At 41.8% G+C, this 25,374-nt stretch overlaps 1 protein-coding gene and 1 pseudogene across 1 annotated transcript; one reads left to right on the top strand and one right to left on the bottom strand.

The window, feature by feature from the left end:
• Window positions 1-8,269: 8,269 nt before the first annotated feature.
• On the bottom strand, window positions 8,270-15,945 carry LOC130546420 (uncharacterized; annotated as a pseudogene).
• Window positions 15,946-20,618: 4,673 nt separating this feature from the next.
• LOC130546418 (dysferlin-like) lies at window positions 20,619-25,260 on the top strand. Its single transcript, XM_057321685.1, has 8 exons — window positions 20,619-20,872; window positions 21,575-21,666; window positions 22,164-22,334; window positions 22,705-22,847; window positions 24,476-24,615; window positions 24,802-24,890; window positions 24,996-25,101; window positions 25,183-25,260. The coding sequence occupies exons 1-8, from the start codon at window positions 20,756-20,758 to the stop codon at window positions 25,258-25,260; spliced, it is 936 nt and encodes a 311-aa protein (XP_057177668.1). The 5' UTR covers window positions 20,619-20,755.
• The last annotated feature ends 114 nt before the right edge of the window (window positions 25,261-25,374 follow it).

The following is a 25,374-nucleotide window of genomic DNA, read 5'->3' as shown; positions in this document are numbered from 1 at the left end:
ATAGCAACAACAACCAATCTTTTTACAATGCAGTTAGAATACTCAATGTCACAAGTTTGCCTAGAAGTGCAGAATGTTTTGCAAATGTGTCACCTTATTAAAAGCAAGACATTTTGTTTACAAATGAGTTGCATCTCACTTCCTTTTTATAATCTGCCATTTATGAGTGTTATTTCATGGAAGCTGAATTGTGTGTGTGTGTGTGCGTGCGTGTGTGCGTGCGTGCGTGCGTGCGTGCGTGCGTGTGAAAGAGAGAATCTGAAGGGGTATTGTTGGCTATAGACTTAAAACCTGCAAACTATGAGAGGGAAAACTCTATGGAAAATAGTATGGAAAACTCTAACTTGTGAATAGATCATTTGCATTCAGCAGTATTTGTAGTACATAGGCTACGTAAAAAAAAGTTGTTTTGGGAGCTAATATTGTCCTAATACTGTCATAATCTATTGGCATTTTTTGTGCTTTCCTAGAGCATAGCGTATGATTTATAAGTAATATATACTTGCTGTATATATGTGAAATATATTTAATAAATAACATCAAAGCACAGGAGACAGATAACATATGATAGCAGGCACAAAACATATGTTTATATATTAAAAGAGTAATAGTGCAAAACTGTATTATGAATAAAACATGAAATAAAGCTTAAGTCATCACATATATTCAGGTAAATTTCACCACAGTTTAAAACTGTTATTTACTTGTTATTTAAAAAAATATTGTTTTGCTGACAATGGTCAGTTTTGTGTTATTTTTTGCAATCTAATATTTAACTGACTAGATATATCCCTGTATTTGTTCTAGGTCAGCATTTCGTGAAGAAATGGGGTTAATTAACCTTCCAGGTAGTACCGCATTCATCCACTGGGTGGCGGCACAGACTGGGTTAATGACGTCACACCAAACAATTTCTAAAATCAGTGGCTCATTCATGAAGAGTCATTTACTGCCTTCCTGAACGAACTCAGTGAATTGATGACATTTACCGCCACCTACTGGCAGTTTTTGATTCTTCTAAGAATTTTAACAGTATGCAAATAAAAAAGTTAATGACAATACTAATAAATTGGCGATCGGTTGCCCGAAAAAGAAAATTCGGCATATTTACATTTTCTTACCCTCATGTTGTTTCAAACCTGAATTACTATTTCTTTGGGGAAAAATATTTCTTTAATTATACACAAAGAATAATTCAGCTTCTAAAAAACAAAATTATGACCGTTTTAGCTTCTGAACATCTGAAGCTATGTTCTGTCTGTCTTAGAATGGCTTAAAATGATATTTTGGCCCCAAATTATGTCCGTTTCCGTCTCTTACAGTCTCAATAATGTCTCCAAACTTCTCCACTATTGTTGTGTTGGTGTAACTTGAAGTAGTCGTTGTCAAATATGAATCTTTCTTAAACCGCCGCATTACATCCATTGAATCGATACACAACCCCCCCCAGAACACACACAGCTCCGTAAAGAAATTGTGTTTAAACCCACATTACTGCAGAAATATCTTATATGATTGATGTGTGCTGTCCATCGTATAACAAACAAATGGTTTGTTTTAAATTATTATTAACATAACGTTTAGCAAACAAAAATGTTGAAGGATCTTTTGTTGGTGACTTTCTATTGGCTGTTGTTTTGCATATTTAATGATGTACAGTTGAAGTCAAAGGTGTACATACCCCTTGCAGAATCTGGAAAATGCTGAAAATTTGGGATTTTTTATTAAATTAAGTTTTTTTTATTTAGTCCTGCTCTGAACAAGTTATTTCACGAAAGAAATGTTAACATAACAGAATTTCTAAACCTCTGAAAATGATTTTTGGTGTCAATTTTTTATATTTTATTTCCTGAGAAACATATATGTATTTGTATAGCTTCTGAAGGACATTACTAAATGAAAAAATAAGATATATAAACAAAACAATAACAATTTACACCAGTTGTCATTTTCAGGGGTTTACAGTCACCTGACTTTAAATGAATGGTGTTGATTTGATGAGGGTCTGCGCACCCTGTCCTCATGGAATTTGCTGCGGATGGAAAAGCTCATTGGAAGTTGACGGGTCACCTGGGAGTAACACGCACGCACATCAGTTTCTGCTTCTTGTGTTATATGATGAATGTGAAATTGATTTTGTCACTCAGGAATGTTTATGTCATTTATTTAAAAATAAATAGGCTAAATTACAAAGTAGTTCATTATTTAATCATTTAATCTGCAATAAAAAGTGTGATTATAAAATTAATTTATAAATGAAATATGAATCCATCAATAAATACTCATAAATTAAAAAGGGGATTTTACAAAAACAACATAAAACAATAAAGTACATAATTTTAAAGCGCATTAATGAATTCCTAAATAAATAGTGGAATTTCAATCTGGATTTGAAAATGTGATTTAAAAACGTGAATAAATAATTGGATTTACAAACTCAACTACGAATACGGGTTTTAGTCGGGCATTGAAAAGACGATTCCATTTCCCATTTACATTTCCCCGCTGCTTTTCCTTTTACGATTTGCTATTCGATTAGCTCAGTCATTTAGCTTTTCATTTTAGCCTCTCTGTTTAGCATTTCCCTGACACTTTGGGGCCTTGCATTGCTTGAAGGTCCAATGTGTAATTTTTGGGATGATCTATTGCTAGAAATGCAATATACTATACATAGCTATGCCTTCAGAGGTGTATAAAGAGCTTACACTGTGAAGCGTTGTTTTCATTACCTTAGAATGAGCTTGCATGTAATTCGACATGTTCTGTCAGCCGTCGTAGTGTTTCGAAAGGGAGGGGTGGAGTGAACGGTTGGTTGCAATTCGCAACGTTGCCGCTAGATTTCACTGACTGGACCTTTAAACGAGGTTAAACAATGCGAATTAGCTATGACGAGACCAATGTAACAAGCTCTCTGATTGGCTAGAGGAGCTGCAGAACCGTTGAACTCTGGTACCAGCAAGATCGATGCAGTGTGTTTGTCTTAAAATGGCTAATACCGACATAAAAAAGATTTTAAGGGATATTGCCAGTTAAAAATGTAGAGCTGAACCTATGCATGGAACATCAGGCATATGATTCTTTTGTTTTATTAGGTAATGTGCACATCTGTAGTCCCTCGAAACAGCTACCTACAGACTTCCTAAACAATATTGACTCTTTTAACCTGCAGCAATGGGTTCAGAGCCCTACACACATATTAGGCCATACCCTCGACTTAATATTGTCCTATGGCCTAGATATAACTGATGTTGTGGTGGTGAAATCACTAATCTCTGACCATTTCCCCATCATGTTTCAAATGTGCCTCCCAGAGATTCTCCTGACCAAACCTCTTACAAACAGGCTATCTCGGGTCTATTTTCCACATTTCTGCGAAGAGTTTAAAGAACTTTCCTTTATGATGGAAAGAACACTACTCTACAACTCGCATTGTCTTTATCTGACCAAAATGCGGAAGATCACTTAAACTCTCTTATGACTGATATTTTGGATACATGTGCCCCCTGCAAACTTATTAAGCCCAAAGCCAGAGTTATACCTTGGGTAAATCAAAATATCCGCTCCCTGAGACCATCATGTAGAAAAGCTGAAAGAAAATGGAAACATGATAAATTGCAAATCTCCTTTGATATGTTTACAACCTGCCTGTCCATATATCAGAGTGCGGCTAAAAAAGCCAAGGCCACTTATTTTACCTCACTGATTGAAAAACATCATCACACCCGCAAAATTCTGTTCTCCACCATAAACTTAGCATTGAATCCACCTAGCACTCATTTTCAGCATTCCTCTACCTCACTATGTGAAGTTTTTTCCAATTAGTTTAGCGAGAAAGTCGTAAATCTAACAGCCAGCTACTGACCATGTAAAATTAAGATCTACCAACGCTCCAGTATTGTGGTCTACTTTTACCCTGTCTCTTCACAATCAGTCAAGGAAGTGCGTATCAAGTTAAAGACAACTTCTTGCCGATTAGACATCCTGCAGCCTTGCTATCTCAAACAACTATTTGACACAGTGGGTTCCGATCTAGTCTCGTTGATAAATAAATGCCTGGAATCTGCCGAAATTCCAAGTAGCTTAAAAGTGGCTATGGTCATTCCTGTACTCAAGAAGCCTTCACTTGATACGACTGTTTTATATTGGTTTAGATCATTCTTAACAAATAAAAGCTTTGCAGTAAAAATTGAAGACTATGTTTCTTTCCCTAGAAAGCTCACCTGTGGGGTTCAGCGGGGCTCAGTTCTATCCCCGGTTCTTTTCTCTCTATATCTACTACTACCGTTGGGTGCCATTTTTAGGAAACACGGTGTGTCATTCCACTGCTATGCAGACGACCTGCAAATCTATCTCCCCATGACCAGAAATTCTAAGAGCTCTGTCGTCGATACCCTTATAGAATGTCTCGAAGAGGTACAATCATTGCTTGCCTGCAACTTTCTTCTGCTAAACTCAAACAAAACGGAAATTATCGTGTTTGGTTCTTCGGAACATACGCAACCAAACCAAGTAAACCTAGACCCTCTGTCCACATTCACCTCACTACAAGTTCGTAACTTGGGCGTGATATTTGATAATTGTCTGAAGTTCGACAAGCACATTAGCTCAGTTGTTAGCTCAGGTTTTTTCTATCGCTCCCTCGCCAAAGTTAAGCCATTTCTTTCTAAACGCTCACTAGACGAAGCGATTCATGCTTTCATCACAACACCATCCAATTCCATTCACGCACAGTTTAAAATCACATACTGTTATCAGTCAGTACATTTTGGATAATGCGGTCCTCATTAGCAAAGCCTGTGTTAGGAAAATAATCATCTCTATTACATTACAATATTGTGTGAGTTTTAACTGTTTATTTATCTAGTAAGATATGCAGTTATTTTCCCTTGAGCCGTTTGCCTGTTATTAATCTACATAATTATGTATGATCTAGTTTTGACTCTGAATATTCATTGCTGTGTCTAAAGGTGTGCAAAGTGAGAACAGCAAAGCATCAACTAGCATTTGTCACACTTCTGATCCAGCTAAATTAGACATAGATCAGTCATCCACAGATGCTGCAACATCACATATTGTTGAATTAAAAGAAGACGAGATGATGCAGGTGAACTATTTTACACTTTTATAGATTAGAATTGGAGAAAAATGCATATTTATATTATGTTCCAAAAGTGGTACTGCACAGTCTTGAACTTGCATTCACTACACAACGGTCAAGTTACTTTGAATTTGAGAGATGCTGTTTAATAAAGAGTTCATTTGTTTATAACATATTAGGAGTCCTAGGCAATCCATACATTTGCTTGCCGATCGAGAAAAGGTATGTCATACAAAGTCTGTGATTTTAGGTAACTGGTTTTTTAAATGGTTTATCTTATTTCAATTCCATGTCTCTTTACCAAACCTAGGACTGTCACACTTTGAGTCAAAAAACAGGAGAGCACACCTCAAAGTTCCAGTAAACAGACTTTAATAAAGAGTCCGGGAAAACAAATCCGGGGGAGACCAGGTATCCACAAAAAGCAGGTAAATCCAGAACAGAAATCAGACATACGCAAAAGAACCATATAGACATTAAAGCTAAACCAAGAACAAGACAAAACACAGGGTATAAATAGTGTCCAGGGAATGATCATCAGGTGCGGGTGCAACAAACGAGGTGGAGGTAAGGGATAATGGCAAAATATAGTCCAAGGGTAAAAAAACGGAGAAAACTAAACAGGGAAACAGACATAACTGTGACAAGGACCAACGCTTTTCCAGCATTGTTTAGACTTCTAATAAGATTGATGTACTCTGATCAATCTTCTCCCCAATTAAATCTAAGGACTAAAACAATGCATTTGCACAACAACGTACCCTTTGTGATTCTCCAGGAAAAACTCTAAAACTCAAGTTACTTGGTATTTCTCAAATTCAGTTTAATAAAGAGTTCATTTGTTTATAACCTATTAGGAGTCCTTAGACGAATGGCGATCCATACGTTTTCAGCAGGATAAAGAGTGCCAGGAGTCATTGCTTGCAGATCGAGGAAAGGTACTGCATACAAAGCTTTGTAGTTTTAGGTGAATGGCTTTTTTAATGTTTCCTCTTATTTTTATATCATGTCTCTTCACCAAACCTAGGACCAGCACTTTACCAGCATTTCCGTTTGATTATAGACTTATACAAGTATTTGATGTACTCTAAATGGCTCATTGCATAATGTTAGTTAATGGACTTAATTGTCTTGTTTTTCATATTGATCAAAGAATGACTTCCAGAAGCAGTCCTTGGAAATTGAGGACAGACGCAGAAAGGTATGAGCATTTGTAAATGATGTAACTGTTGCCAAAATATTTTTAAAGCTCAAGACAAGTCAGCCTCTCAAGTGTCACTCTTGTTTACGTTGTCTTATTGTGAATGTAAACTCAATATGGTTGAGACTGTGGACAAGACATTTTAAGATGTCACACTGGGCGCTCTACTGTAACAGACATGTTTCACTGTCTTTTGACATATTAGAGATCAAACTAAAACAACACTGATTTTATAGATTATACATGAGAGACGGTTGAGAATGGCTGGTTTTCCTGAGGCAGCTCATGGTGTGCCGCTCAGATTCAAATACCCCGGTGGCATTACCAGAACAAGAAGATTTGTTCTGTCTGAATCCATTCAGGTCAATTTCCTGATTCCACTATTTTATGATTGTGACGTCACAGGCTGCAAATACTGAGCAGTGTTTCCAGTTTTNGAAAATGAACAGATTTTTTCATGCGATTCTTTTGTAGATATTATTTGACTTTGTGGGAGAAGAAGAAGATGCAACAGAGTATTTCCATATCACAAGTTTGTCAACGCCTAAAGTTACTTATTTATGAGTAGTGAGATTTGTATTTACACTGACTAGAATTTCATTTTACTCATAGTTGTTCTCACAAATGTCTCCTTAGCTATTACTGTCTATATGCCATTTCCACTTCCTGTTGGATGGCAGTCTACCTGTATTCTGTAGACTTTAGAGTCAGCTGAATAATTATCTGCAGTAAGTTGATCATATAGGGTATATAAGATAACCTAATGCCAAACATGCATTCTTGTATAAGGAAATGTAACCTTGGGCAGTACGCCACTACTCTTGTGTTTTTAATTCATCGCAGTTTGTCCCAGCGCTTGAGTCCAACAATGAAGTTGAATCTCCCAGTGTCAGCAACCAGTTCAATTCCGTCTCTTTGCCATCACCCACGTTTTTACAAGAGAATGACAAATGTTCTTCGGAAGGGTATGTCGGCATCGTTTTAGTCTTTAGTAACATGTACTTAAAGATGGTGACATCAAAGAGCCACACTGTTTAACTGACTGATGTCCATATTCCATATTCACTACTTTTGACTCAGTCTGACACACGGGATATAAACGACTGGTCTACATACTGGTGCTAATTAACTCAAAGACAGGAACTCACCACATTACACAAACACGACACAGTACAATGAACCAGCACGAGACAGAAGACACAAGGGCATTATAAAGGTGATAAATCAAGAGGGGACAGGTGCAGGACATGAACTAATTAACAAACAATAACGAGTAGATGAAAGGGCGGGAAAAGAGACGCCACACCGGAGAGTGGAAGACCAACAGGGACAAAACGTCACTCTCCACATAAAACAAGAGGTTCTATCATGGTTCTGCCACTAGGTCAAGAGAAGCAAGACAAGGTGGGGCAGAACCATGACACTGAGACCTTTTGGATGATACCACACATGTGTATGTTTTTTGTGTATGTACCGTGTTCTTTTCTTGTGTACGGTTCTTAGAGCTTTTGGGTGTCCTGCGTTGAGTGAGAGGGGAGGAAAGGAACAGTTGGGGGTGCTGGGTGAGGTCTGCATCTGTGATTCGCTTGTATGCGTCATTTGAAATGTAGATGTTAGCTCAGTAGGGAGTCCGTTGTTTCTCAAAGAAAGGTGTCCTTTTGGCTCAGGTCTCCCACTGTACTGAGAGATGCTCGCTGTCCTTTTCCCGAGAAGATGATCTTTGATCAGGAATCGGTGCATTGTTCTTTCAGGAAGAGGCGCCCTTTTGGCCTAGGTTCCCCACTGTGCTTGGAATCGGTGCATTGTTCTTTCAGGAAGGGGCGCCCTTTTGGCCTAGGTTCCCCACTGTGCTTGGAATCGGTGCATTGTTCTTTCAGGCAGGGGCGCCCTTTTGGCCTAGGTGCTTAGAAATGTTCTTTGTTTCTCAGGAGAAGAATAATGTCTCTGGTCGGGACATCTTGGCTCCGACCTTACAGTTTCCCCCCTTGGCCCCATGGGCGAGTTGAGTGGGGTCCCTGCGGGGTCACAGATGTGAATTTTTTTTTTAATGGTCTCTTGAATATAGGTAGCTGTAGTGGATTTAGAGCAAGAGCGGCTTGTGTTGATTCTCGAGTATCCCTGATGAGGTGTCTGAAGTAGCAGCATTGGAACAAAGTAAAAATGAAGATGAGGGCACTGCCAATGACGCATCCCCTGAACATCCAGTCCCACCAGGTGTATGTGTAGAGTGCTGAAAGAGTAGATGAACTGGATAGAATTTGTACAGTCTTTCGTGCCAGGTTTGTTTCTACCTGTGCTTGGTTAAGGTGGTATTCAGTCTGTTGGACCATTCTTTGCACCAGGTCCATTGTGTCAGCCACGGCTTGGGTACTTTGTTCATAGAAGGTGTCATCCCACCATGGTGAAGTCTCTATGTCCAGTGGCATTCTTCGTAGGATGTTGATCTGGCCCATTGAAAAATCCTCTGTTATTTCTACACAAAAGGAATGGTTAGCCAAGCAGGTCAGTCCTCCATAGGTAAAATAATTCATCTCACTGACAACGCACCACTGGGTATGCAATACCTGGATAGCATCAGAATACCCATGCAATGACTGAACATTTATGAGTTTGGTGTCATTAGGAGAGAAAGCATTGCAAGGTGTTACATGTACATATAACGTAATTGTGTGTCTCGTGGCAACATGTGCGACTGGTAAACAAGGTCTCATTTCCCTTTAAGGTCATGTATCCCGTAAGGTGATCCCATTTAATTACCTGATTCTTCACCACCACGCCAATAGAGAGTATAGTAGTGGAATTTAGAAAAACTTGGTCTGGGTGGATTAGAGGAAAAGTGGCAAAAAATCCGAGACAGCCTGTGCATTCGTTTCCTGTATACATCATCACAGTGGATAATAGTTCCGAATATTTTACATTTTTCATTTTTTCTGAGGTAAGCCATCTAAGTCTAAAATCTCTATGAGATCATTTAGAACATGTCTAGGTGTCTTTTGTAAACGTAGGTCTAAAATTTCTTGTCTAGTAGCAGTAAACAAATCTTGTGCATATGATCTGCAGGCTAAGTCACATTCGATGGTACGGGTCTGATTGAATAGTGTGTGGCTGATCGCTAGAAGCGCTTGCACTTCCGATCTAACCGCTTTTATGATATTTTCATTGCTGTTGGTGATATGTTGAAAACCAGTGGCCACCTGGTTCACCAACCATGTTGAAAATTGTGATTGTTTGGTTATTTTATATTCGATGACTATGGAGTTAACTGAGCCAAAAAGACCTGCTATGTTTCCAAGTAGATCTCGTTTAGAACTGTCATGATTCGTGAATGAGGACCCAGGTGCAGACAGCGGTAGACGGAAACACAGGTTTATTAACACAAAACACAAAGCAAAACACCCTCGAGGGGGGATAAAACAGACGAGGCAACTAACTAAACTACAGGGGAACATGTAATACAGGAAACGAGAGGGGCGGGGCCAATGACGAGACACCGGAGAGAATGCATGTTATTGTCAACAAGGGGTTGGATCAACAGAGTTCATGGGGGGAGGTCCATATAGGATGCCACCAGGGGGAACAGTCTGAGTCCCTGAATGCGCGGAGTTCTGCGGGACTTAGTGGGGGAAGTCCTGGGGACACATGGCGCCGGCTGGAAGGCCGGCTGGACAGTACGTGACACCGGCTGGAATGCCGGCTGAACGACACATGGCACCGGCTGGATGGCCGGCTGGACAACACATGGCACCGGCTGGATGGCCAGCTGGACTGGACATGGTGCCGGCTGGATGGCCGGCTGGACAGGACATGGCGCCGGCTCGACGGCCGGCTGGACAGGACATGACGCCGGCTCGACGGCCAGCTGGACAGTACGTGACACCGGCTGGAATGCCGGCTGAACGACACATGGCACCGGCTGGATGGCCGACTGAACACATGGCGCCGGCTGGATGGGCGGCTGGACAACACATGGCGCCGGCTGGATGGGCGGCTGGACAACACATGGCGCCGGCTGGATGGTTCTGTATTACCTGCAACTGTTAAGGTGGATCATTTTATTGTTTCAAACTGCTTGAAGATATGGCATCAAATTAAGAAGGGATGCAGATTACCTGACACTGCTATATTTGCCCCAGTATATCGCAATCACGCATTTCCTCCCTCTCTCTCAGATGCAACATTCAACATGTGGAGGCGGAATGGTATTGTAACCTTGGAGGACTTGTATATTAACAAACGTTTTGCTTCTTTTTCTCAATTAAAGGAAAAATTTTCTCTTCCCACAACACACTTTTTTCGACATTTACAGATTCGAAATTATGTGCGTCATGCAGTGCCGAATTTTGAGTCACTGCCAGAGGGAAGAGGGATTTATAGGCTATTGTTGGACTTGCCTGATTCCAAACATTTGATTTCGGATTTTGTAACTGTGTTTTCTGAAGAAATTAGTTATTCTAAGCATTCGTTAAAAGCTGCTTGGGAGGAAGAATTAGATATACTGATAGGGGATGAAGTGTGGGAGGAGAGCCTTAGCAGGATTCGGTCTTGTTCTGTTAATTCTAGGCATCAGTTAATTCAATTTAAAGTGATGCACAGATTGCACTATTCAAAATCTAAATTACATAGAATTTTCCCCACCATTTCTTCTACTTGTGACCGGTGTAAATCTGCAGAGGGCTCTCTTTCCCATCTCTTTTGGACATGCCCTAAACTTTATGATTTTTGGTGTGACATATTTAAATGGTTTTCTGACATGTACGGTTTTGTGTTTAAGCCCGATCCAGAGATTGCATTATTTGGATATTCTCTCTCTCTGTCAGATTATAATGTCTCTGTACAAAGTACCATTGTTTATGGAATGATTATTGCTAAGAGCATCATTCTAAGACTCTGGAAATCCGTTGATGTTCCTCAGTTCAAGGCCTGGTTGACCTATATTACTGGAATGTTGCACATGGAGAGAGTCCGGTATGGATTTATGGGTAACCTTGACAAATTTTACAATATATGGCAACCATTTCTGGATCATCTTAACCAGTTGAACACTGACTCTGATCAGTAATGGAGGGCATAGTATGCCATCTGCTCTATCCCCTAGAGAGTGTTTGTTTGTTTATTATCATTGGAACTGCACATATGCCCTTGGTTGTTCTTAGTTCCCTTTTTTATTTTATTATTACTACTATTATATTGTCATTCGTTGATTTGTGTATATATATATTTTTTATGTGTCCTTTTTTTTAACTTTTTTGTAAAATGTTAAAATCCTAATAAAAATACTATTAAAAAAAAAAAAGAAAAAGCTCAAGAAAAAGAAACTTGCCAAGTTAAACCAGCTCCTGGCAAATAGAGGACAAATATAATATTTGTTTCCCGGACAGCATTCCAGGCTTCCTGTTTGGAAAACATGTCCTCTTCTTCCTATCACTCATGTGAATTGTGGGTATCATAAATTACCTGCTGCTCACCTATGCCGGCAATGACTACATTCAGACCATCACCAAAGCTGCGTAAACCCTCCTGCTTCTGCCTTAAACTGTGGAAACCATAATAAAGACTGGTGGTGTTGATTATCTTTTTTTACTGTTTGTTGGTTAATGAAAGGATGTGGTTGAGACTGGTAATGCGCTCACAGAGATGGTAACAAGCATTTATTTGCAAAAGGTTATTAACATAGACCACCCATGAGAAAGCCTTAATAGTGATTATGTAAGTAGCCCTGTACAAATGATGATTTACAAGTATTATAACTTTAGTGAGTTGTGATTGTTAGATTACACAAAGGGGATTACAAAAGCGACTCATCTGTTACAACGAATTTATGTTTGAGATTATACTTCTATGTAAACAATCATTTATAACTTTCCTGTGGCTCAGTGGTTAAGAGCATGGCACTAGCATTGCCAAGGTCATGGGTTCGATCCCAGTAGATAGCACATAGTCAGAAGCAAATGTATAATACGCAATGTAAGTCGCTTTGGATAAAAGCTTCTGCCAAATGCATAAACGTAAAATTTACTTTACTGCTGTCATGGGCCAATAAAGTTAAAAACAAAAAAGTGCAGAAGTGCCATTTAATGAATTTTATATCTCAGTATCTCTTCATCTGTGGTCCTTTTCATTTAAGATGTTTTGCTTTGACCTCATCTTCCACAGTAGGAGATCTACAAAATTAGATTTCAGGTCATATACTCAATGTTTGCTGTGTGTAATGCTTACAATGTTTAAACCATCACTCTTCAGCAAGAAAGACAACCTGCGTAATTATTCAAACTCTTATAAACTTTTATTATAAACTCTCGCTTGCTGAGGCCAAACCAGTAGGGAAAGTCAAAGAGGGCATCATAATGGTAACTGGTAGTAAAATGTGTGTCTTTCAGGAAGGCTTCGCCATTTCCCCATCTATAAAGATTAGAAAGTTCTCACCCACACATGCTTGTAATGCGTCTCTAATATCAACCTTAAAAGAAGAAATAATTATTAACAATCAAATCTGAAACCAACACTGAAATTGAATACATTTTTGGATCCTTCACACTGCGAAAAATCTCAGATCGGCTTACATGAACTGTAGTATAGCTCTCTCCAGCGACAGATGATATGGTTGAATCTACGCCCTTCTCAAACTCCAATCTGATCATGGGATGGTAGCTATTGATAACCACCACATAGAGCCCAAGAGCTGTAACCAGAAAAGAAGAATATTACATACAAGCATACAACAGTGTCATAAATATTCTGCTGATTCTGTGGGTTTATAATGTGTGTTTAAACATGAACTCTTGTCTTCCACAGGATTTTGCTTTGTCTCCCCTTTACTCTCAACCTAACGCTCCACCCAAGGCAGCTATAAACCTCCTTAGGATCTTCAGATGTGGCATGTAAATCAGCTGGCCATGCGGCAGCATTAGCTAAATCAAGGGACAAATCTTTGCAGTCTTTTCCACACACATCATACACTGGCCGTTGATTTACATGCCACATTTAAAGGTCCTGAGGGGGTTAGAGTCATATGAAGAGTTCAGATTATGATATTAAGAGGATGCTCTCCACACATACAGTATACGTTACTCAAATAATTTTGCTTCAAAACCCACTTAATACTACACTCTGCCTGGTCTGAAATATCTGGTATTGCTGGAAGTAAATGGAGGAGCCTGATAAAAAATGCTTGTTTAAATGAAATGGGTTTTGCATCTGAACTCTTCATGCATTCTCAATTACAACTATGTGTTATTTAACTGCACTGCAGCACAGCCCAGTCTGCCCAGTGCCGGGTTTCCCGATAAAGCTGTATCTTAGCTATTAAGAGCACTCTCTACGTGCAAGGCTACGAACCCTCGCTGCAATTCCACGTGCGTTTCCCAAAATTGCACTTAACATGGACGTGCAAGCGTTCTAAGTGCTACTTAAGAGTCGCTGTCCATTTACGAAGTGCTGAACTATACGTATAACCTTATATGGAATCGTATCCTGAACGTTTCACCTAATAATCGTCATCTGATGTGGATTAGCAATTAAGAGACGTCTACATAAAGCACCTAGCTACTGGCTGAGGCACTGACAAAATGGCTGAGCAAAAAAAAAACAAGAAAAGATACCTTTCAAAAAGACAAAATAAAAGTCCTAGAAGAGGTGGAGCAGAATAAAGATGTTATTTTCTCCAGATTTAAAGGGCGCCATACAAATAAAGAGAAAAAAAAACATCTGGGAGGACATTGCTACCACATTAACAGCAACCAGGGGGTTAAAAGATCAGGCAAGGATGTCTGCAAGAAGTGGCAGGATTTTGCAAGCTAGAAAAAAGGAAGCGGGCACTGCAGAGGACTGCAATTAAAAAAACAGGTAATGGGACCAATGAGTCTCCCCTTCTCACAGCAGAGGCAAACACACGCCACACACTTGAGTAACGTTTGACCAAGGTGCTTCTCACATTTTTATTTGTTCATCCTCATTACTATTCCTCTCGTCTTAGCTCCACCCCTTCAGGATGTGAGGAAAGGACGCAAGGAATTGCTGGAAATGGAAATCAACTAAAATCCTCGCTCTCTTTCTCATCACTTCAAAGTGTTGTCAATTATTGTTAACTGCACACACTGAACATTAAAAAAATTATCTTTTTTAAAACAAANGCGGCTGGACAACACATGGCGCCGGCTGGATGGGCGGCTGGACAACACATGGCGCCGGCTGGATGGGCGGCTGGACAACACATGGCGCCGGCTGGATGGGCGGCTGGACAACACATGGCGCCGGCTGGATGGGCGGCTGGACAACACATGGCGCCGGCTGGATGGGCGGCTGGACAACACATGGCGCCGGCTGGATGGGCGGCTGGACAACACATGGCGCCGGCTGGATGGCCAACTGGGAGGCCAGCTATCACCGGCTGGGCAGGCCTGGATGTCGACATGACAGGACAGTATGTTGGCGGCTGGGCAGTGCTTTCTGGCAGCATCTCCGACGGCTGGGCAGCGCTCTCTGGCAGCTGGGCAGTAAACAACACACACACACAGAGTCGACTTGATAGGCCTGGGCACCAGCTGTGAGGCCGGAAGGGATCTGCGGCGGGAACAGGACACCGGCGGCCTCAACCCTGGAGGGGAATCCAACGACCTCAACCCTGGAAGGGAGCCCGGCGGTCTCGATCCTGGACGGGGTTCCGGCAGTCTCGACCCCGGAAGGGAGTCCGGCTGTCCCGACTCTGGACTGAAGCCCGGCGGCCTCTACCCTCGAAGGGAGTCCGGCAGATTCAAGCCCTGGAAGGGAGTCCGGCGGCATCGACCCCTCCCGCTGAGATCCCCCTGTCTGCTGGGTCCAGAATGGCTGGTTCATTCTGTCAAGTTCTCCGTGTGGGCGGTGAGACAAAGGAGACAGAGGACCCAAGTGCAGACAGCGGGTAAGGGGTTAACAAGACAGACTTTAATAATAACTACAAAAACACAAAACAAAGACCCACGTGGGGGTAACACAATAAAACACAACGGTATAAAACATGACTAGACTAACTACACTTAAACAAGACTAAAGTTAAACATTTAACATAACTAAACTAACAAGAACTCACCAAACAGGCCACACACACAACAGTACAATGAACCAGCATAGGACAATGAAACAAGAGGACTATATAAAGGGGACTAAATCAAGGGGACAGGTGCGGGACATGACCTAATTAACAAGCAATAAAGAGACGAAAGGGCGGGAACAGAGACGCCACACAGGAGAGAGGGAGTATATGGAAGGTCAAAACTGTCTCTCCACATAAACCAAGAGGTTCTGTCATGGCTCTGCCACAAGATCAAGAAAAGCAAGACAAGATGGGGCAGAACCATGACAAGAACGTGCAGGTGGGATTTGGACAGCAAGTCTGCTTTTGTAATCAAAAATTAAATCATCGATTCTTACTGTAGCCGTGCATATGTTTTGTCATCATCATTACAGTGTTTTGTGTAGGCAGACAGAACGTTGGAAATATTGTAGGGAACATGTGTCATTACAAGATTTACATCATGAAACAGAGTCTTATTGATATTTCCTTTGATTAGTCTGCCAGGAGGGATTGGGTACAGTTTTGGTTTGCTATACCCACAAGTGGTTAAATTAAAGCAATATGTTAAAGTCCAAGACCAATTTTGTGGCCCAGTGTATTTATCTGGGTCATCCTCACATTTGCCCACACAATATGTCATTATTAATATTCCTTCTTTCCGGCTAGTCCAGACAAAGGCTTTTGGTTTATTATCTGCAGGTTTGAATAGTGTAAGATTGAATTGATACTCAGTGTAACTTATATATGTGGTGTTGATGGATTTTGTGTGTGTGCATCTGTATGTTGCAGGTTCTAAGTCTTTGGTTTGAAAGCATATTTCGGGATCTGTTCCATTGTTGTTTTTTTCATATAGGGTGCGCAAACCCCCAATTTTGGCTCCTGGTTCTGCTTTAAGCTGGTACCAGGCCGTTATATTGTGTGAAGGTGGATGTGCTGGTGTGTCTCCTGAAATGTTTAAAGTTAGAGGATGGGTTGATCCTGAGCTGCAACAGATTTTGGTTGCGCAATTTAGTTCCGGTGCTGCACCGGGAGGCCATGTGACTATCTCCCTAGATGGAATTGTGATGTAAGGTGTGGATGGCCTCTTAGTATATTTCCATACCCATTTCCCACATTTCAGGGTGTGTGTAAGTGAAACCCTTTGGCCCAGCTTGATGCAAGTGGGCCCGGACACCTTCCTCTCGTCTGGCCTCCATGGAATTGCAAGGCCCTTTCAAACATGAAAGGGTGTGAAAGGGCCTTGTTTTACAAACATCCGTATCATTACCATGTCACCTTCTGTAAATCTGATCTCAGATGTTGGGTTGAAATGCATATCACTCATCAGGTCTGACTGTTGTTGTTTAAGAGTGGTTTGTGCCTGTAACACCTTTAGCCTTTCTTGTAGCTGTGTTAGCACAGTCTGTTGTGTTGCGAGCACGAGGGACCCCAGGTCTGTTGGGGCAATTTCTGGATCTATTGGTAACTTCATGACTGTGCCATTCATGAGTTCAAATGGGCTGATTCCTGTAGCTTTGGATGGTGTTGCTCGCAATACTGTCAGAACTGTGGGCAGTGCATCAGTCCACCTGTTTTGATGTTGCAATATTTGTTTTGATGTGTTCTCTTTGATCATGCGATTAACACGTTCCACCATCCCTGAGCTTTGTGGTCTGTATGGGACATGAAATGTTTGCTCAATGTGTAGCATTTCACATATGTGTCTCATTATCTGTCCTGTGAAGTGTGTTTCTCGGTCCGATTCAACTCTGGTTGGCGTTCCCCAGATTGGGATCATCTGGTTTGCTATTACCCGTGCCACATTGTGTGCACTATTGTTGCGAGTGGGAATTGCATCCACCCATTTGGAGAATTTGTCAATTATAACAAGACAATAACGATATCCCCCCTTGGCACTGGGTAATGGTCCGATAAAATCTATTTGCAAAGATTCCCATGTGTCATGGCTCTGCTTCCTTAGTCATGTTTTTCTTGGTCCTGTAGCAGAGCCATGACAAAGTCTTTGGTTATGTGTGGAGAGAAACATATTATTGTCCTTTTGACAATAATATGCATTCTCTCCAGTGTCTTGTCATTTGCCCCACTCCTCTCGTTTCCTTGTTATCTTTCCCAGAGTGTTTTATTACCCACACCTGCCCTGTGTCATTATCCCTCGTTTGTCTCTCCCTATAAATACCCTCTTGTTTCTTTGTCTTGTGTTCGTGGATTACGTTGTGTATGCATGTGTACGGTTTATGTGCCTTGTACCTTGTCCAGTGTTCCTGTTCCCAGCCTTGCCCTTGTTCCATGAGTCTTGTGTTCTACCCTGTTGTGTTTTGATTTAAAACGTTTGGTCGTGTCCTTTAGTTTAGTTTTGCTATTCTTGTTTTCGTTTTGCCCCACGTGGGAAGTCTTTTGTTTTATATATTTCTGAGTTCCGTTTTCCCCATTGAGGGTGTTTTGTTTCTGTTAATAAATAGTCTTGTTTTTGTTAACCCCTTCACTGCTGCCTGCAATTGGGTTCTCTTCTTTCACGCCTCAATTCATGACAGAATCCACGAACCAGTATTGAACCCAGCAGGCAAGATGGAGGCAAGGCGATCCAGGCAGGCCCATCTCCTCTGCGGTCTGCGACAGGGCTACTACGATGTCTTGGAGTTCGCAGATCGATTCTTCGAGACCGCAGGGGAGATGGTCCATGACGAGACGGAGCAGATGGCCCCGTTCAACGGCGGTCTGAATGAGCCGCTGTCTCGGGAGGAGATGAGGATGCTGAGACCGCTGGGCTTCACGGACATGATTAGGTATGCCATGAATCGGCCGGAGCCCAGGGTCTCAGCCCAACCCAATCCATCTCCCCTACCCGCGATCCCGGAGGGTCGCGTCATGGAGATCGGGGTCATCGGCATGGCCGCACCGTCCGCTTCTCCCCCGGCAGCTCCTCCTCCGCCCATCAGCATCCGTGGCCGGCGCAGACGAAGGGAGTCGTGGGACTCCCCGTCCGACTCCTCCGGTACGGAGCTAACCGGGCTCCCCATCGCTTCTCAGCAACCGGACACATGTCCTGTGGCCCGGTCAAGGAAGAAGAAGCCGAGGAGGGGGAAGCCTAGTCCGGTGCAGCCGGCGTCCAGCCCGATGTCCAGCCGGCATCCCAGCCGGCCATCCAGCCGGCGTCCCAGCCGACCATCCAGCCGGCGTCCCAGCCGGCGATCCAGCCGGCCTTCCAGCCGGCGTCAAGCCCTGTCCAGCCGGCCTTCCAGCCGGTGTCAAGCCCTGTCCAGCCGGCCTTCCAGCCGGCGTCAAGCCCTGTCCAGCCGGCGTCAACAAATAAAGTTAAATGCATACTGTATCAGAGTTCAAAGTAGGGAAGGAAGGAGGCTGGAACCGGCGAACATTTAACAGCCTTTTATCAAAATAAACCTTGTTTTTTATCAAAACAAAAAATGTCTTGAGGACAGACGCAGAAAGGTATGAGCATTTGTAAATGATGTAACTGTTGCCAAAATATTTTTAAAGCTCAAGACAAGTCAGCCTCTCAAGTGTCACTCTTGTTTACGTTGTCTTATTGTGAATGTAAACTCAATATGGTTGAGACTGTGGACAAGACATTTTAAGATGTCACACTGGGCGCTCTACTGTAACAGACATGTTTCACTGTCTTTTGACATATTAGAGATCAAACTAAAACAACACTGATTTTATAGATTATACATGAGAGACGGTTGAGAATGGCTGGTTTTCCTGAGGCAGCTCATGGTGTGCCGCTCAGATTCAAATACCCCGGTGGCATTACCAGAACAAGAAGATTTGTTCTGTCTGAATCCATTCAGGTCGATTTCCTGATTCCACTATTTTATGATTGTGACGTCACAGGCTGCAAATACTGAGCAGTGTTTCCAGTTTTGAAAATGAACAGATTTTTTCATGCGATTCTTTTGTAGATATTATTTGACTTTGTGGGAGAAGAAGAAGATGCAACAGAGTATTTCCATATCACAAGTTTGTCAACGCCTAAAGTTACTTATTTATGAGTAGTGAGATTTGTATTTACACTGACTAGAATTTCATTTTACTCATAGTTGTTCTCACAAATGTCTCCTTAGCTATTACTGTCTATATGCCATTTCCACTTCCTGTTGGATGGCAGTCTACCTGTATTCTGTAGACTTTAGAGTCAGCTGAATAATTATCTGCAGTAAGTTGATCATATAGGGTATATAAGATAACCTAATGCCAAACATGCATTCTTGTATAAGGAAATGTAACCTTGGGCAGTACGCCACTACTCTTGTGTTTTTAATTCATCGCAGTTTGTCCCAGCGCTTGAGTCCAACAATGAAGTTGAATCTCCCAGTGTCAGCAACCAGTTCAATTCCGTCTCTTTGCCATCACCCACGTTTTTACAAGAGAATGACAAATGTTCTTCGGAAGGGTATGTCGGCATCGTTTTAGTCTTTAGTAACATGTACTTAAAGATGGTGACATCAAAGAGCCACACTGTTTAACTGACTGATGTCCATATTCCATATTCACTACTTTTGACTCAGTCTGACACACGGGATATAAACGACTGGTCTACATACTGGTGCTAATTAAAATACCCCTTGTTAAATGGATTTTTTTTCTGTTTAGGTAGTTTTCTATAAGCTATGCTGACCTTGAGTTTTTATGAGATATGCTGATGGCTATAAATAAATGACCAATTTCCAACCGTATCCCTTTTATAACATTTCTATTCAGGACTGACCTTAAAACCATTTTGAACCGACTTGGATAGAAAATTGACCAGACTTCGTGCCCAACCAGTAATCACATCAACATACGCAGAGACCACACTGGCAATGTCCACAACATAATGAAGAATACACTTCAGGCCTTCAGGCGTCGACGGTTTAATCCTAACGCAAGATTAGATGTGGTTTTTGTTGATAGTGAACAAATAGAACTAGACTTTTAAAACTTAAGTTTTTAAGTAGATTTTTTTACAGTATGGACAAGCGCAACTCAAGTAGGCCATGTGACTTCTGTTTCTTCTGTTCTACCAAATACTCTGAATCCATCTATTTCTGTGAAAAACAGAAAAAAAATCAAAAATTTTAATATGGGTTTGGAATAGTAAATGATTTTTCATTTTGTAGTGCATGGCATAAAGCTTAAAACCCTCTTTTGATTTCAGTGGAAACCTTTAATTTTAGTAGCATGGCTCTTTTTGGTTTATTTGGATTACATGTGGTTCTAGTATGTTTTTTTAGGAAGCTAAATTTTGGGGATTATAAAGAAATTTGGGGTTTGCCTGCGAGCCCGAGACAGGTCACCAGAAAAAGGAAAATCAGATTGTGTCATGAGTTACTTACTTTGAACTACCGACTCCTCTCCTTTCTTTTGTTAGGGCTTGTTTAAAATCTATCCACTGCCTGACGATCCCTCGATGCCCACGGTCCCGCGCCAGTTCCGCAAACTCCCACCAAACAGCACAGAGGAGTGTCTGGTACGCGTGTACATAATCCAGGCCTATGGCCTACAGCCCAAAGATGCCAATGGCAAGGTATGTACAACATGACCAAAATACTGTATATCATCATATTCAAAAAGTAAACAAAAATGCTCACCAGACTTTTGCTTTCCAGTGCTTTTAATGATACACAGTCGAGTTGAAATGGCATTATCTAGAACTAAATGCCATATCATGTTGATTGACAGAATTTACACATGGCATTGGAGTAAGAGAGGTTATTACAACGGCCTTTCAATATTTTCAATATTTGTTTTATTTAAGTTTTTCATCAGTCAGAGTTAGAGCCTCGACTGCCAGACGAGTGTTAGCTGTTCGCGAAGTGCCAGAGTCATAAGAGAGCTGAGAAATTGCTTTAGAAAAACATTTAGCCACCCTTTTACCCATAACCATAAACTCTCAGTCGCAGCCTTATACCCGGCCAACACGCCACCACTCCTGGCCCTGCGTCAGATGGGCTTTCCCTCCATTAGTTGCAAATATGCTAAGATGACGTCCTTTCATCACCTACTCAGGCCAGAAGTTATGATATGGAACATTTCACACATATACTCACTGCCTATGAGACACGCTCTGATCACAGCGAGTGTGATGCTTTTTCCACCGCAACAGTGAAGAGGGGTCATTTAAAATAAAAAAAGAGGGTGTGCGGTTTGGATATTGTTGCTTTTGTATGTCCGTGTGAGTGTGTGTCTGTTAACACATTCATAACTAACACGTCTCGTTCTTTCAAAGTGTGACCCCTATGTTAAGATCACGCTTGGAAAGAAATCAATCGATGACCACGACAATTACATACCCTGTACTCTGGACCCTGTCTTTGGAAAGTGAGTAGTTCTCTCTTTTTTCTCCGGTTTTGTATTTTTGTGCAGACGTACATACTAGAAAAAGCTATTTACTATGATTGTGTATCATTTTTACAAATTAGGACTTTCAAAATAGGACAGAAATGTTTGTACATCGCTGTTAGTATTTAAGACTTAAAAACTCTTTAAAGCTCGATTTGCCTGACTTACGAGCCCTTCAAAGAGAACCTGAAATGTTCACCATTACTATATCCATAAGGACAGTTTATTTGACATACAGCAACACATCATTTACAGACCTGTTTGACATTGAAACCAGCAGGGGTCGCCACACTCATAATAATTATCACACTTTAGTTGTTGTATCGAATTAATGGAAGGGAGAACTTTAAATAATGACTGCATACTAAGCTAATACCGAGTATATAAATGCCTCCAAAAATGGTTAAATGTAAAGGAGTGAGTAATTCTCACCAAAGGAAAGAGGTTGAAGTTTAGTTCTGTTGCTTGTCATTCAGAATGTTTGAGTTGACCTGCTCTCTGCCTCTGGAGAAGGACCTGAAGATCACACTCTATGATTATGACATGATATCAAAAGATGAGAAAATAGGAGAAACCGTCATCGATCTGGAGAATCGCTTTTTGTCCCGTCATGGTGCTCGCTGCGGCCTGCCACAGTCCTACTGTCTGTAAGAATCTTACTCGCTCACCCTTTCTCTGTCTCCCTGATCTTGCTTTTATATTAATGTATTTTATATAACATGCCATTTTTTTCAGCGTTAACATCGTTTTAACAATTTCCTATTAAAGTGGAACACCACCAAAAAACTAAAATTCTGTGCTTTGAAAGTGAGTAGCGTTGCTGTCAATGGGCAGGAGTCATACGGCTCCGAACCTCATCAAAACTATCTTAATTTGCATTGGGAAGATGAATGGATGTCATAGGGTTGTAGAATGACACCAATGATGTGAGGATTTGTTAGCTCAACCAATAGCGGACACACAGTACATACGCCTTCAGATGTTTCGTTTTCACCTGTTTGTCTGTGCTGGCTCTAGGTCTGGGGTTAACCAGTGGCGAGATCAGCTGAAACCTACCCAGTTACTTCATCGTCTGTGCGAGAGACGAAACTACAAGCTTCCGGTCTATAAGCAAGATAGAGTCTACTTCAGAGGACAGGAATACACCGTTGCTGATCTTGGTCAGTGTCCTAAACATGCGCTCTCACTTGATCACTTGAATGAATGACTTTCCAACCAATAATTCTGTGAACGTCATTACCAAAGAGGACACAAGAATGCATGTGAGCGTGCACGCACGCGAATGAACGCAGGCGATGTGACCTATCAAACTGCTGGACGGCGAAAAGAGAGAGTGAAAGTCTTCTCGTTGGAGCTGCTGAAAGCATTAGTCGCGAGTAAGAGCTAATCAAAGCAGCGCTGCGACTCCGTCACATCTTCCGTCATAAAAAAAACGAAATCAACTGCGGTTCTGTGAAAACACTGACAGAACAAGAATAACGATAGAGGTCTCGACTTGTGCCGTACATCATATCTGTGTGTGTGGGATCGCAGAGCTGTTGGGGAGGCCGGTTGGCTGGTCTTGCTTGGCCGCGACGAGAGGAAAGAATGAGTTGTTTCTCTGCCTCAAAAGAAAACAAGTGCGATATTGTAAAGATGAAGGGCTCGTGTAAACGTACAGCACCTCTGACATCGTCATTCATTTTGCAGCAAATATTTCATGTCTTGCCACAGCAAACCTGACACACCCTCCCATTTCTCAAGTGTGCCCTCGGGAAGCTAACGCTAGCTAATGCTAGTTTACCATTTGATATTTATGATGTTGATTTTACTGGTGTGTAACCTCCATCAAACCCTCCCTCCACCTCTGGGTTGACCTCTAGCTCTTACATGCTTCTAAATGTCCCATTGGCTGCCTTTCTACCAGTGAGGTGCCACTTAGGGCCCGAGCCAGGCGCTTCAGCCATTTTCCCTTCCATGATGCTCTGGGACGTGGTCGGCTTCAGATTTATGGTTACTAGCATGCAGGCGTGTTCAGCCAAGGTCAACACTGTGGCGAGCTCGTCAGCCTCCTGCTCCCGCGTCTCGCCGCCGCAGAATACCACGTCTCTTTGTTTGCCGCACGTAACCGCGGCAACCCGCGCGTCAAAGCAATTATCAGGTGGCCATTTTGGGCATCCAGCTTCATGGCAGAAATCGTCATCCTCCAATTCGCTCTTTTTCCTCTTTTCTCCACACTCTGACAATGTTTCCCTCAGGGACGTGACACGGGGTTACAAACCATAAACTTAACTGTAGGCATTTATTTTTTTCTTCTCTCTTTCTTTTTGCGCTTCGAAAGGGGAAAATCTCTTCTTAGATCAACAGCAATGAAATCAACGCATCATCTACGGAACTGGGAAAGATAAACATTTCAGACTGTATAAGTGAAATGCTTTATGAATCTTGCGCTCGTGTTGGCTTTATTCTCGACTCGGTTATGACTTCATAAAGTCGATGGCCAAGTGTTCTCCATATCAAATTAAAGGTTACGTAGTTGTGGTTTTACAGAAAATAACATTACGTTGAAATTTACAATGAAACATTACGATAAATCTTCCAAATTTCATTTTAGCTCATTTAAAAAGGTAAAATCTTGAACTCTAAATGAATTTGGACTGCCTTGACGTGTTTGTTGCTTGCACTAGAACAACTGAGAACAATGCATGGTTGTCTTTGGTACACAGTGCATCAAGATCAAATCAATGTTTTTAAAAAAATTTAATATGAGCTACAAAGTCCTTAATAATTGATAACATTTGCTTCTTAGATGATGGAAAAGCTCCTGACCCTCACCTGGGACTGGTTCAGGAGCGTCTCGCTCTTTTGGTGCTGAGGAGGCAGGGGCTGGTGCCTGAATACGTCGAGACAAGACCCCTCTACAGCCCCCTGCAGCCTGACATAGAGCAGGTAACACAGTCTGAACTTCATTCCTAAAAAGCTCAAAATTGGCCAAAGTGGAGTTTTTTTATAGTGTGTCATGTATCACTCATTCCATTTTGCCTTGCAAATTCTGAGAAACATTCACTCATATCTCTTCGCTTAGTCATGTCTTTCATGCAATGCCACGTCTGTCTGTTATTTTCCAATTCCCAGGGACGGTTACAAATGTGGGTGGACTTGTTCCCTAAATCTTTAGTCCCACCAGGGCCTCCGTTCAATATTACACCACGTAAAGCCAAAAAGTAAGAACATCGTCTTTCAATTCAATCCTTTGTTCACTTTAATTGATTTGCCCCAGATTATTCTGTATGTTGAATCTGATTGTTCTGTGTTTCCCGCTCCCATAGGTTCTTCCTGCGCTGTATTATATGGAACACAAGAGATGTTATCCTGGATGATGTCAGTGTTACCGGGGAGAAGATGAGTGACATTTATGTGAAAGGTGGCGGCCGCGTATTCTTTCGTTTATCCTTTTGTGCCGTTTTGTTTCGGTGCGTTTAGTTATGGGGTTGGTGTTCCTTTGGTTCTCGTAAGTTGATGGCCGCCGCCCCGTGTCTACGGTATATCTCTGATCAGGCCCAGGCCCCAACGGGAGCCCACCAAACCCCCTGAGCCCGCGATGCTTTCGTTGCGCATGGGTCTCGTCGCCGTGGCTCTTTGGGCTCGCGCCACGTTTCGCTCCCCCTGCTTCATTGTTTGTTTTCTGACGTCGTCATTGTTCTTGTT

This window comes from Triplophysa rosa, linkage group LG22, assembly GCF_024868665.1.
Source record: "Triplophysa rosa linkage group LG22, Trosa_1v2, whole genome shotgun sequence".
NCBI lineage: Eukaryota > Metazoa > Chordata > Actinopteri > Cypriniformes > Nemacheilidae > Triplophysa > Triplophysa rosa.
This window is presented reverse-complemented; position numbering and strand designations above follow the sequence as displayed.